Raw genomic sequence first — 13,654 nt, forward strand, 5'->3', positions numbered from 1 at the left:
TAAACGTCCGTTCACGTCGTGGGAGCCTGTTCATCATTTTTGACTAAATTCATCCTCTGCAACTTTAAACTGTAAATCTTTTGTCGGTGTCTGTCTGAAAGCTACACGTGTACACTTTAAGTATCGACAAAAGAAGACTCAAACTTATATATTCACTAAAATAAACTGAATTAAAGTCATTTGCATTTTGAACCGTTGTGAATGTTCGCGTCAAAGTTCAACTTTAGTGAAATATGACGAAGAGTCGCATGTTTGTCAATCAAGCAGCTGTCACACGGGGGGAAATGGATAAAATTCACGATTCTGAGGCAGTCTTGTAATTTTAGTGGGTATGTTTGCGTTCGTCGTGACTGGAGTGTGTGTATGTGTGTGTATTACGACAGCAGTGTTCTGCGCTGTTGTTTTCAGCACTGGACAGCGACTATCCAAATGTGAGGACGCAGAACATTAAAATACACGACACACGTTTGACAAGGAACCTTTATATTGCGAATGAACATGAATTGCGTTGGTGAAAGTGAAGATTACCAATTGTTATCATACGCGTTTAAGCTTCTTTCAAAATTTCCATGCTCAACAACCTGTTGATAGTTACAGTTATAGTCTGAGTTGAGACGGTCGTGTTATACCTCAGGTTAATACACCCGACATAATGAAATCTCAATAACTTTCTCTATTTTATTAATTCTCTAGTCCCTGCCTAGCTCCATCCAGTATGGTTATTATTTAAGTAATCTGATGGTGTTGTTGCAAATCTCAAAATTCATAGTGTATGTAAATATATGTTTGCATACTGTAAATTCATTTATATGGTGGTGTGTGAATGTATCATCCTGATCATTTTTTTTTGTAAATCTTGGAATGATAAGTTACATTGTATTAAACCAGAGGATGCATTTAGTTTACCATGAGCTCACTTAATGTTCTTAATTGAATGGAAACTAGAGTTGGATCGACCTTTATTTACAGTAAGGAAGGAAATGTCAGAGCAGCTTGACTCAACCTCGGGTCACGTTATTTCATAGATAGCAATGGTTATGAATCCCTGCTTGTATGGAAAGGGGTCATTTATTTTCGGTCAACGGTGTTTTTGTAGCATATAACCACAGGTTGCATACGTACCCGCTATTACTTGCGAGCTTGTCGACTTTTTGACTGATTGTGTGGTGCTAAATCTTGCTGAGTTTGGATTTGCGAGGTCTGAGATCTTAGTTTATGAAATGTGGATTTTCATAATAATGAGTTTCCTTTTGAACTTTGTGTTTTACTTCATGAGCACAGTTTTTGTGTTTCTGTTTAGAAAATTGAATGAGAATGTATCGAGTAAAAAGTAATTAAAGGTTCACTGTTTAGACAGGTGTTGATAGCAATGTGGATCCTTTTTAAAAACATCCAGCAGTGAAAATAGAGATGATCTTATTTGAAACACCCCAGAAAAGTGCGGGATACTTTAGTGCGTCCTATCCAACTCAGTGTGCCTCAAGGGCATCATCGTTAATTAGTGTTAAATCAGACAGCAGTTAGGCAGATTGGTGCAGTGCCTCTTAGATTGTTAGAGGCGCGCTGAAATTGATTGAAAATTGGATTTGTTAACGCCTGCGGTTAAGGAAAGACTTGTGTCTTTTTTAAAAAGAATGACAAGCTCTTTAAGTATCTGGAACTAAAGGTAATAATGTGTATTAGGAAATGACAGATGATATTGCTGCTAGAGACAAGAGGACTAAAACAAACTGCTGATGAAAGCATTTGTGCTGTTTTTTCCCTGAAAAAGTATTTGACATTGTACACCCTAGTCAGCATTGTTGCCTGCTTGTTTTGTACGCTTTGTCTAAATGATGACAGGGAGGCTGAGCAAAATGTAGCTGACTCACATGAACCGTAAAATCATTAGTAACAGTACAGATGAATATATTGTGAATATTTTGTGGCCTTGTTTTGAAAAAGGGGCTTGTTTTGTCTATTCAGAGAACAGCATGACTGTTCGTAGCATTTATATTGTATTTGTCTGGCACTAATGCCAAGCCCTATAAAGAATTTTGCTTGTGCATGGATAAATCGTGTCAAACGATGGCACTTAAAGCAGGAGATTAAACCAGGGCATGTCTTGGAGGATGGGTAAGGCATTTAGCTCATGGAGGGGGCCAGCCCTGATTTAATTTGATATGTGGCCTGTTTGTCAGGATACTAAATTGGAGGGATCCATTCAACCAGAAGCAGATGGCGGTAAAGGTTGATCAAATTCAGCAACCTTTTGTTCTACACATATAAAGCAGATAATGGTACACATGTTGTTTTATGGAATTTTCTGATTATTTATTATTATTATTTAGCCGTATTTGATATACAGACAAGCTTTATGTGGCTTGCCTCATGTAGGGTGTCTCAAGAAAACTTTTACAGAACGCTTCCCGTCTTTTATGCCCGTGATAGCTTTATCAAATAAAACATTGTCTCCTTACTTTCCTGATTTTAGGCAAACATGGCATGTAAATCTTGCCTCCAAAATGTCAATGATAAATTGAAAAAGCTTCTTAACCTCATTCCTCATTTTGGCACATGCTAACCCACTCAATCACTAATAATAACATTGACGCAGTGTATTGCCGTCATGAATAAACGCTTCCTGGAAGGGCTGAGCTTTCTTAAACAGCAGGTCAGATGACCAAAGAGTCAGGTCCGGCTAAATTGAGTCAAAGCTCTGTTTTCTATTCTTGCGGTAACACCTGGGAAAGGAGGAGAACTGTATAACTATACAGTTATAGTGAAGCTTTCTCTGCAGTGATGGCAGTCTCTCACTGAGCTTTGGAAGTCTATACTGCAAGGGACTTCTTTTTCAGCTTCCAAGATGTTTAACATTCCAGGATTTTTCTCTTCATAGTAGACTTCAATGGACTCCAAATGGTTGATGGTCAAAATTACAGTTTCAGTGCAGCTTCAAAGGGTTTTAGACAATACCAGACGATGAATAAGGGACTATTAGCGAAATGAGGCAAGTATTAGTGACTTGAATCTGATACGGGCTTCAAGCGGTAGCCAGTGGAGAGAGATGAAAAGAGGTGTCACGTGAGCCCTTTTGGGCTGTTGGAAGAGGAGGCGTGCTGGTGCGTTCTGAACCAGCTGGAGCGGATTGATAGCCTTCGCAGGAAGACCAGCAAGGAGAGCATTGCATTAGTCCAACCTTGAGATTACCAGGGCCTGGACAGGGAGTTGTGCCGCATGCTCAGTGAGATAGGGTCTAACCTTTCTAATGTTGAATAAGGCAAATCGGCATGACCACATTGTCTTTGCAATTTGATCATTGAAGGACAGCTGTTCATTAAATATGAGCTGCTACAGTGGTATTGTCTGGGTGAAACGAGATGTAGATCTGGGTGTCAACGTAACAGTGATAAGAGAAACCATGTGCCCGTATGATGGGTCTCAAGGATGCCGTGTAGATGGAAAAAGCAGCAGTGCAAGCACCGATCCTTGAGGGACCCCAGTGATCATGTGGTGAGCAGTGGACAGCGAGCCCCTCCATGGCACCCGGAAGGATCTGCCGGAGAGGTAGGATTTGAACCAGCGGAGAGGAGAGCCTGAGATTCCTAGAGATGACAGGGTTGCTAGAAGTATCTGGTGATTGACAGTGTCAAACTGTGCAGATAGGTCTAGCAGAATCAGGACCGAGAATTTAGATTCCGCAGTGCTTCTGTGGCCGATAGCAGTGCACTCTCGGTGGAGTGGTTTGTTTTGAAGACAGACTGCTTGTCATCCAGTTGTTTGTTCTGGGATAGGTATTATAATGAAACTTTATTTTGTAAGTGAACTACTCCTATAATTCTGATTGTATCCTTTTTATTCCTCATGGATAGAACCCATGTAAAGATCAACGTTTTGGGTCTTTTCTTCTAAGATTTATATTAACTTTGCGTCTTGACGTTAATGATTCCTACTCAAACAAGTCGTGTTTGATAGATACGTATCATGTTACAGATACATGCAGATAGAAGGGTTTTCCTCAGTTTTGCTGCTAAATCATGAATGTGCTGATCTGAAAAATAACAAGACAAAATCATTGTTAACGCCTCAAGCTACAATGTCTTGTATGGGCAGTATGTTTGATCTGGTGCATCTCTAAAAATGTCTGCTTTCAAGAATGTATGGTTTAGTTATTTCAGTCTTTGGAATTCTGTAGCTCTGCCCTTATCTTTTACAAATTGAATGGAATAAACTCTTGAACCTTAGCACTGTGATTAGAGTTGTAAAAAAGTGGTTTTGGATCATTTTAGTTAGAAAGAATTTGGCAAGAAGAAAATTGCTAACATTACACTACAACACTTACTGTACATTGCATTTTTGAAAGCAAATTTATTCAACTTTCGAAACCTGTGTGTCATTTCTATGATGGCACAGAAAAAAATATGTATTCATATGAAAGTCAATTGTGAAGATCACAAATCAAAGATTTGAAAGCACTATTTGAAATAAATAACTTCATCAACTTCACCTTACACCTGACCATATGGTGTGATATGGAATATGGACGACTTGTGGTGTTTTTTTGCCCTTTTTTGACATAGTCCTGTTTTTATTGTGCTTTATGAAAGAGAGAAAGTTGTGTAAAAGCATTGGGTTGTGGCACATTATGAGTGAGTAATTTTCACTTTAATTACCCCTCTAAGCATACATGCTTTCTATTAGAGGGTATGCATTGACGTAAATTTCCCACGTGAATATGCTGGGACAAGCCCCCTTGAGTGCCAGGACATGTTCCCTTGAGTGGTAAAACACACAGCAAGATATATCACCCTGTAGCCCAAGACGGATTGCCCACTTAAGCTAAGCAGGGCTGAGCCTGTTCACTCCCTGGATGGGAGACCTCCTGGGAAAGATAGGTTGCTGCTAGAAGAATTGTTAGTAAGACCAGCAGGGGGTGCTCACCCTGTGGTCTTTATGGGTCCTAATGAGCGGCGGACTGGGGATCTGTCAGTTTTCCCGGTGGCCAGAAACGGACAGAACATTTTATTCCATCATGAACCCCCAACCCCGTCGTCAGAAATGGTGGAGGGCCAATGTGGGGGCCGATTTTTTTTCCCAATCCAGCCCTGGTCCTAATGCCCCAGTATAGTGATGGGGACACTACACTGCAAAAAGCACCGTCCTTCGGATGAGACTTTAAAGCAAGGTCCTGACTCCCTGTGGTCATTAAAGATCCCATGGCACTTCTCTTAAAGAGTAGGGGTGTAACCCTGGTGTCCTTGCCAGATTCCCTCCACTGGGCCTTGTCAATCATGGCCTCCTAATAATCCCCACCCTCTGAATTGGCTCTATATCTCACTCCTCTCCACCTATAGCTGGTGTGTGGTGAGCACTGTGGCTGCTGTCGCATCATCCAAGTGGATGCTTCACACTGGTGGTGGTTCTGGAGAGACCCCCTCATATAATTGTAAAGCACTTTGGGTGTACACTACAGCGATACACAATAAAGCGATGTATAAAATCTCTCATTCATTCAAGATGGCTGCTTTCAATAGGATAATTTAAATAGTTGGACTCGACGGTGATATTATGACTTAGAAAGGTACCAGGTCTCCTTGGATGTGCGGGATTGCGTCTCCATGTGTCACTCTGGGGGAAGTTAGGTCAGTCCTGGAGTCCTGCATGTTTTTATTGCCACTTTAGTGTATAAGAGATGTGAGGCTGAATGCAGATGGTGGGCTCAGCTGGATGAGCTTCTGCCAGCAGCACTCCCCCTTTCTCCTCTAAATATCAGCCTTTGTCAACCAGCGGAGTCTAACTCAGGAAGGGGTTCTCCAGTAAACCATCATTCTGGAAATCGGGGGTATTATCCACCACCTGATGGCAATCCATGTGGTTGATTGATGGCTGAATTAGAGTCTGTGGTATGGATCAGCAGAGCAGAATGGTTTTCCTTGTTAGCTACTTTCAGTATAGCCTTTATGGTTTTCTCGTCATTAACTTATATGTAGGTTAAATAGTTTTTTCTTCAAAACAACATGTTATCGCACTACTTACTATACCGTTAGCAGTAGCACACAGAATGCCGTTTCTATTTGGATGTACATTGAGGATCTACTACATTTGCCAGAAATTGCTATATCCCACAATGCCCTGCAAACTGCTTGACCTGAGTAATATCATCCATTTTTTCAATATAAGTTTTCATTATTTTATCAGACTATTTTTGATGTTTTGGACTCAAAATGCAATTCTTTATAAGCATACCATTGTTTGCAATGTTTGCATTACATAACAGCTCCTGTATCATATATTACTTTAACAAAATTTAATCAGTATTCAGTGTATATGTTGTTTATTGTGCACTAAAAATCCTGCTTAAATAGACACAGTAAATGCCTAAGATCCTCTGGGCAATCACACTGAGAGATGGTTTCGATACAACAGGTCCGCCCACATAAAGCATATACTGTATCCTCTTGCGTATAATCAGATATTAATGAAGTCAAGCATTGCAGTGGTTTATTGCAATGACAGAACGAATAAGTTCCGTCCAGGTGTTTGGCCTGTGAGCAACCATACAGTAACTACACACTCAGCATTATGAGAAGAGAAGGCGCGAGGTAGCCGTGACTCCAGTAACCTATTTTTGGAGAAGACAGAGCATTAATATTGCCTTGATAATTCCAGGTGTGCATGCTTTGCTTATGTTTGTGTGTTTTTGTTGGAGAAGAGACACAATCATCAAACTTGCAGTGTTGAGCAGTTCCTGGGCTGAAAATAAACATTCACGCTCTCAGAGTTCAGCTCCTCCTGATTCATCAAGTCTCCCACAGGAAGAAATAGTGAATAGACCCTTAATGAAGTTCTCCTCTCTTGGAGATGTCTGTCAGCTCTCTCTCTCTCAGCCATTAGTCCCCAAGATCTATCGGCTCACACCGTATGTCTGACGTCTGTGAATGTGAGTCAGGGCCCTGCGTCATTCTGAGGGCAGTGAAGAAAAGGGAAGAGAGAAGGTTATGGCTGTGTTGAGTCCCTCTAAAAAAGAAAATAGTGGCAGATGTTAAAGAGTGCCATTAAAACTGGAGGTAAAGGCAGTGTTTGCTAGTGTTGTGGGCTTGTACAGGAATGCGATATCTGGAAAATAATACAAAAAACTTTATCTGAACAACAGTAACTAAAATAGTTCACCCAAAAGGAAATTCTGTCATACATCCATGTCACACTAAACATGTTTGTTGCCAAACACAATTGTTATGAGATGTTCTGAATCTTCAAGCTCAAGTCAATATAAATGAATTGCCAGCAAAATACTTTCATGTTAAAGTCACAGCATTTGAGTAAGTTGGTTTTATTATTGACCAAACTATCAAATGGTCACAAAGAAGGAAGGCTGGTGAAAGTGAAATCTGCATAGGCAATATACAGTTAATATTTTACCAGAATATTTTTACATTATGTATACTTTTATGTTTCACTTTTAAGAAATAAAACTGTATTTGAAATGTTTAGAGCATCAGGGACCTCTGTCTGTGGACAGGTGGGCCATGAATGACTGCCATTCATATATGTGGATAAGAGGTTGAGAAAAGAAGGATGGCATTTCAATATTTTACTTGGATATCTTTTACTTTGTGGTTAACCGTTTTATAAAAGCTGTTTTATGCAAAGCCTTTCTGCCATGACAATATTCACAGTATAGCATGGTTGGGTAAAATATGGATAAAAACCAACTGTTAGGTTATAAATGAACCTACATGGATGCTTGATGTTTTCAATGCATGGTTGGGTAACAGCAACCGAGCAAAAATAACCAATGGTTACTAACCAATAACTGTCTATGTTTTATGTCTGATTAAAAAAAATCATGTTGTTCATTCTCTCCCTTGCTTACATCAGCTTTAATCCTCCTAGTAACATGGCCTTGTAAACTATTGGTACTGTTTAGCATGTTGACTAAATGTTATATGCTCTCCTACTTGAAAGTCGCTTTGGATAAAAGTGTCTGCCAAATGAATAAATGTATGTATGTTATGTAATGGTTGGTTTTGCCCATAATATTTGACACAACCGTGAGTTAAAAGAAAACCTGGATATTTAAAAACAAGCCTCTTGTGTCTTATTTCTTAACTAGATGAAAAAAACATCCAAAACATTTCCGAAGCCCTGCTCATAATCTCAGCCCACAATATCAGCTCTCAGTCACCATTGGCTTTCACAATTATAGTAAAATAAATAGATAAAATAAAAGAGCGTTGCTTCAGCTCTGATTGGTGGACACTTCCCTATCTCCGCCCTCTGCATGTGGCCCTTCCCCCAAACCCCTCCCTCCCTCTGCAGTGTATGTGTGTGGCATTTTGAGTTGGCTCACAGCAGCAGGTGGAGATGACATCATCTGCACTGCAGCAGACTGCAGCACTGTGTCTGAACAAAGACATGTCAACACCGCTGCTAACTGCTGCTGCCACACACATATATACCGGGACTTACTTTCATTCTCTTTATCTCTCCAAAGTATCTCTTGCTTTTTATTTGCTGACATGGTGACAGTATGACATTTTGCGAGCACGCTGAAGCCCACTGTAGAAGACACTCACTCTCTCCCCTCAAGAAAATGTATTTTCTGAGGGGTTGCTCTTTCATGGCATACGACTCAACTTAAGGTCTTAAGTTGGTATATGTTTCATTTGTGTTTTGCCTTCAAATTTCTGAGATGAAATAAAAATGAGCCAATATAAAGAGAAGGCGTATAGTTTAATGAATGTGGATAGTATAAGGAGGATTATTTGGTCTTGGAAAATTGTGTCTAGAGATGATTTTGGATATGAGAACTTTGAAAGACACCAGTACTTCACACAAGCAGTATAGAGACCCATATTCTGTATACCGTTGGTATCAAATAATAACACTAATGTACATGAATGCTTAAGACATTTCCACGAGGCACCCAAGCAGTTCAATGAGTTCAAAGAATACTTGCTGCATCATTGTGTTTTTACCTGCCATCACTTTTGTCGTCTCCCCTTGTGCTTTGCATCTGGTTCATCAGTAAACCGACACAGGAGCAAGCCACAAACCAGATGACCCTGTCGCTTGGTTACCGCTCAGCAGCAGGTTGCCACAGAAACGGCCTCTTCCATGAGGGGCACGTGCAGTTCTAAGCACGGCTGCTGTAGTTCTCTGGTTCTTGCACTCCCAGCACCTTTGCAACGTTTGTGCTTTTGACATGAGCTTGTGCAGCTTTTTCTTTTTCAAGCACTCTGACTCTCTTTTTGGGTGAACTGTCGCTTTAAAAACAGCAATAGTTATGTCTTACAGGCTGAACTTGTGACGTGTGGCTTTTTACAAGCATGAAAGTTTACACGACAAGCGTTACCTGGTGATATTTTAATGCGGTCGGTATGTTCCCTATGTGTTTTGTTCCAATCAAAATGTGTTTACGTCCTTTAAAGTAGGTTGAATTCATTTATAATAATGACTGCCATTACAGAAATGGTGATTGATAACATCAACACTGTGAATTGATTGGAAAGCATAAAGGTTAATGAGTGCGTTTAATTAAACATTCAATAGAGTCTCGTTCGGGGATGCAGGCCAAACAGAAAAAACTAAATAACTTATTTCAGATCTCATTATAGTGAGTTAAAAACCCACAGACAGTCTTGTTGACAACTTTTCACAATTATTGTCAATTGTACAATCTGTCACACTTTACAATATAAGTGTCAGTTCATGTTTTCTAATGCATTACATAATATGCAAGCTATGAAAACATGTACAGTCATTAGATGAACTTGATAAACTTAAGTTGGAACAAAAGTTTTGCAACCAAATGTACTGATCTTGTACTGAGGTTGTTGTGCTACCTGGATTCCTCTGCAGATAACCAGTTCAGAATGTCCATCCTGGAGCGTCTGGAGCAGATGGAGCGCAGGATGGCTGAGATGGCCGGTCAGCAGCAGCAGGGCAGCGGAGGAACACAAGGAGGAGGAAATGGAGGCGCTAATAATCAGTCTCAGGTACTCTTAACTGTCTGCCTCAAAACAAACGCAATATATCATCTTGGAAAGAAAGAACCTATGAACTCCGATTTAATTGCGAGCTTGTGAGGACATTAAACCTAATTATTTTTCAGCAATGTGTCTCGGGTCAGGCGGGGAGCTCCTTTGAGAGTCGTGTGGTGGTTGTTTGTGAGAAGATGATGAACCGGGCCTGCTGGGCCAAATCCAAACATCTGATTCACTCCAAGACCTTCAGGGGCATGACCCTGTTGCACCTTGCTGCGGGCCAGGGCTACGCAACCCTCATCCAGACTCTCATTAAGTGGCGGTAAGTCAAAGTTCAGAGCACTTGGGTTTGTCAACGTGTTTGTTTGTTGAGATGTTTGACATTTGTAATAATGAATGGTGCTTGATTTTTCGTCTAGCACTAAACATGCTGACAGTATCGATCTGGAGCTGGAGGTGGACCCTCTCAATGTCGATCATTTCTCTTGTACTCCACTGGTTTGTGATTATATAATTGCATTATTTTAAGACTACTGTCTGACCCTAGGAATGGAATGAACAGCTTGGGAAAGAACATCTTGTTTCTCTCTTTTTCTCACAGATGTGGGCATGTGCTTTGGGTCACCTGGAGGCAGCAGTGGTTTTGTATAAATGGGACCGGAGAGCACTGGCCATCCCAGATTCCCTGGGCCGCCTGCCCCTCTCTATCGCCCGCTCCCGCGGTCACACCAAACTAGCTGAATGTCTGGAACAGCTCCAGAGAGAGGAGCAGCAACAGCAGACCCCGTCCTCCCTGCCCCCCACCTCCAGCATGTCTTTCTCTCCAAATAGTGACATCACCACCTCCAACAGCTGGATGGTCAGCTGGGCTAGCAACAGTATGGTGGCACCCAGTGGGCAAAACTCTGGCACAGCCAACACCACCACAACAAGCTCTTGTACCAACCAGAACCCTGGTGAGATCCTCAGTCTACTCCCGATGGACGTTCTAATGTTTGTATTACTCTGCATCGCTATGGTGTTGTGTATCTCAACCGGTAGAGCAGCGTGCCTCCCATTTTTTTATAGATACCATGATAATATCATCCATTTGGTCATGATAACCGTGAAGTAGAAAATCGCAGCCAAATCTTACTTACGTAAACTCTTGAAATGTCGCAAGATGGCTCGGTCCATTGCTGGGAAGAAAATTTAGAAACTGGACCTCTTTAAACTTGAAATCAAAACCTCTGAAATGTAAATAAGAACAAATGCACTCAAGACCCATTATTCACAGTGATAAGAGCACAACCCCTTCGCATAATGCAACAGCTTAGTGCATGCGTTCAGGGAGCAGGACTGCAAATCTAATTCCGTCGCACAATTTTTTAGATTACCACTAACAGCACCTCAGAGAGGAAGCAAATGCAATGGAAATATAATAATCCGAGCCCTCTCCTTAGAGTTTGCCTCACATTCATTTCCGCTTTCTCCACAGATTTGAGAAGGCCGAGATCAGAGCCCTCCAGCTACTACAGCAACGAGTGCCAGCGAGATCTTCCCCTCGCCAAAAAACACAAGCCCAACCCCGAGATCATGCAAGCACAGCTGGATAAACCTGCGATGGCTCCTTTGGGCGTGGAACAGCATACACATAAACTGTCCAACAGCCCCAAGACTCTTCCCTCTAGTCCTGACAAGAGCCCCACTGGGGAGGGTCTGGGGGCGGGGGGCGTCCCGCAAGCAAAGATGGGCTCTTTCCGTGGAGGGCACTTTCCTAGGGCCACTAGAGAGGCGCTGAGGAAGGGCAGCAGTGGCGGCCTCGGGAAGGAGAAGCTGGCCAACCGACTCCGACAGCGTGGAGAATCCCTCGGCATGCTGGGAATGGTGGACACGGAGATGCTCTCCTATAAGGAGGATCTGGAGAATCAGGACTGCCTCTCACACATGGAGGACCTTCAGGTGAGATCGATGCACGCTCACATGACAATTGGGGTTAAAAACAAAAGAGAGATGTTGAGTATGTAGAATTAGCATTGGAGAGAGCGGCTGTTGTGGGCCCACACTCTGCTCAGACCTCCGTCACCACATAATATACACCTGATATCGATTCACCCTGATCGCCAAGAGTTAGAGAGTATCTTGAGACTCTGGGGATACCGGGGCTTGTACTGTAGCAATGCGTTCCTTCAAAGTAAACATCTCCGCGGTGTCAAGGTTAGATCAATCTGCAGGGTTAGCTTGTGCGTCCACTTGAAACTGTAACTTAGAAGCGTTTGTTTTTCTGCTTTTTTGCACCTGACAGGCAAACATGATGAGTCTGGCAGAGCACATCATCGAGGCCACTCCGGAGTGCATCAAACGGGAACATTTCCCAGCGGTGAAGTCCGTTCCTCTGGACAACAGTGGGCTCACCAACACCATGAGCTGGCTGGCCAGTTACCTGGGAGACGTGGAACATCTGCCCAGCATCAACCTCTTGAGGTTAGCGGGCAGTCAGCTAAAACTTCGGAAATAAAAAGTGTGACGTGATGAGTGAGATGAAAGAAATCGATTTGAGCAGAGCTTCTCAAATTTGTATAAGTCACAGTGCTTCCTCTGATTGATGCCACAATGAACTAAACTTGCGTTGGCGTACACAAATTCCATTTATAAATGTGGAAGAACATATTTCACGTTACATCTCCATGCAGCCCAGCTAATTCTGTGTTTGTTTTTCTCTCTCAGCCCCATATACAGCGAACCCCTGACCCCATCCTCCAACCCAAGCCTGAGCCCGGGTAACTCGCCCATGAGCGAGGGCCAGTTCGAAAAGCCCACTTTGCCCGCTCCGGCCGAGTGGAGTGAGTTTCTCCGAGCTTCCAACAGCAAAGTGGAGAGAGAGCTGGCCCAGCTCACCCTGTCCGACCCAGAGCAGAGGGAACTCTACGAGGCCGCACGGCTGGTGCAGACCGCTTTCCGCAAGTACAAGGTACAGGCCAGGGCTTGGGTACCGCAGAGTTTTTGTGATGTGGAAATAGAAACAGGACTTAAGCATCAGGTCTAGGTTGGTATTTGTGGGTAAAGCGTCAGGCGTCCTGTCTGTTTCTTGCTATGGTTGGTTTTTCCTCATAGACACACAGAGTAGTCAGTTCTCCACATCTTCCGCATGGGTAAGGTGGCTTAACCAGCGCATGGCCTGGCTTTTAAAGAGCGACTGCCCTGCTCTTTCTCCACCTGTCAATGCAATGTGCTGCCTCCTGCGGCTGCCTGTAATGAGTTTCCTTAGAGGTTTCACAGCTCACATCGACTCTCACAGTGTCAGATGGACCCAATCACGATGGCTGGGTCTATCACATGGCTCTCCCCAGAGCCCAGTTATCTCTTTTCTTTATTCCCTCTCTCTGTGGACAGCCTAGTGGGTGTTGTCAATGTGCTTGCTGCCAGTTCCTGAAACCAATCCTTTTTCCCTTTTCTTGTCCCCCTGCAGGGACGCCCACTGCGCGAGCAACAGGAAGTAGCCACCGCTGTCATTCAGCGCTGTTACAGGAAGTACAAGCAGGTAATCCTTTAAGATGCTCTGATATTGACTTTACAAGTCTTTGATGGTGCTTTGTTTAATAGACGATTATAAGCCTGCAGTATTGATGTTGTTTGATTGTAAAGTTACAAAACAAAAATGGGAATATATTAAATAACTCATTTCCATATTGGAGCCAAGTGCTTATGTT

At 42.5% G+C, this 13,654-nt stretch overlaps 1 protein-coding gene across 8 annotated transcripts in view; it reads left to right on the forward strand.

The window, feature by feature from the left end:
* Window positions 1-13,654, forward strand: part of camta1a (calmodulin binding transcription activator 1a) — a 308,434-nt gene that overhangs the window by 285,827 nt on the left and 8,953 nt on the right. For all 8 annotated transcript variants that reach the window (XM_056733048.1, XM_056733049.1, XM_056733050.1 and 5 more), the window contains 8 exons: window positions 9,841-9,977; window positions 10,094-10,287; window positions 10,385-10,463; window positions 10,567-10,921; window positions 11,443-11,906; window positions 12,250-12,428; window positions 12,672-12,915; window positions 13,414-13,485. In XM_056733048.1, coding sequence (XP_056589026.1) covers window positions 9,841-9,977; window positions 10,094-10,287; window positions 10,385-10,463; window positions 10,567-10,921; window positions 11,443-11,906; window positions 12,250-12,428; window positions 12,672-12,915; window positions 13,414-13,485 — 1,724 coding nt within the window. The remainder of the gene's footprint in view (window positions 1-9,840; window positions 9,978-10,093; window positions 10,288-10,384; window positions 10,464-10,566; window positions 10,922-11,442; window positions 11,907-12,249; window positions 12,429-12,671; window positions 12,916-13,413; window positions 13,486-13,654) is intronic.

The sequence above is a fragment of the Triplophysa dalaica genome, chromosome 20 (genome assembly GCF_015846415.1).
Source record: "Triplophysa dalaica isolate WHDGS20190420 chromosome 20, ASM1584641v1, whole genome shotgun sequence".
NCBI lineage: Eukaryota > Metazoa > Chordata > Actinopteri > Cypriniformes > Nemacheilidae > Triplophysa > Triplophysa dalaica.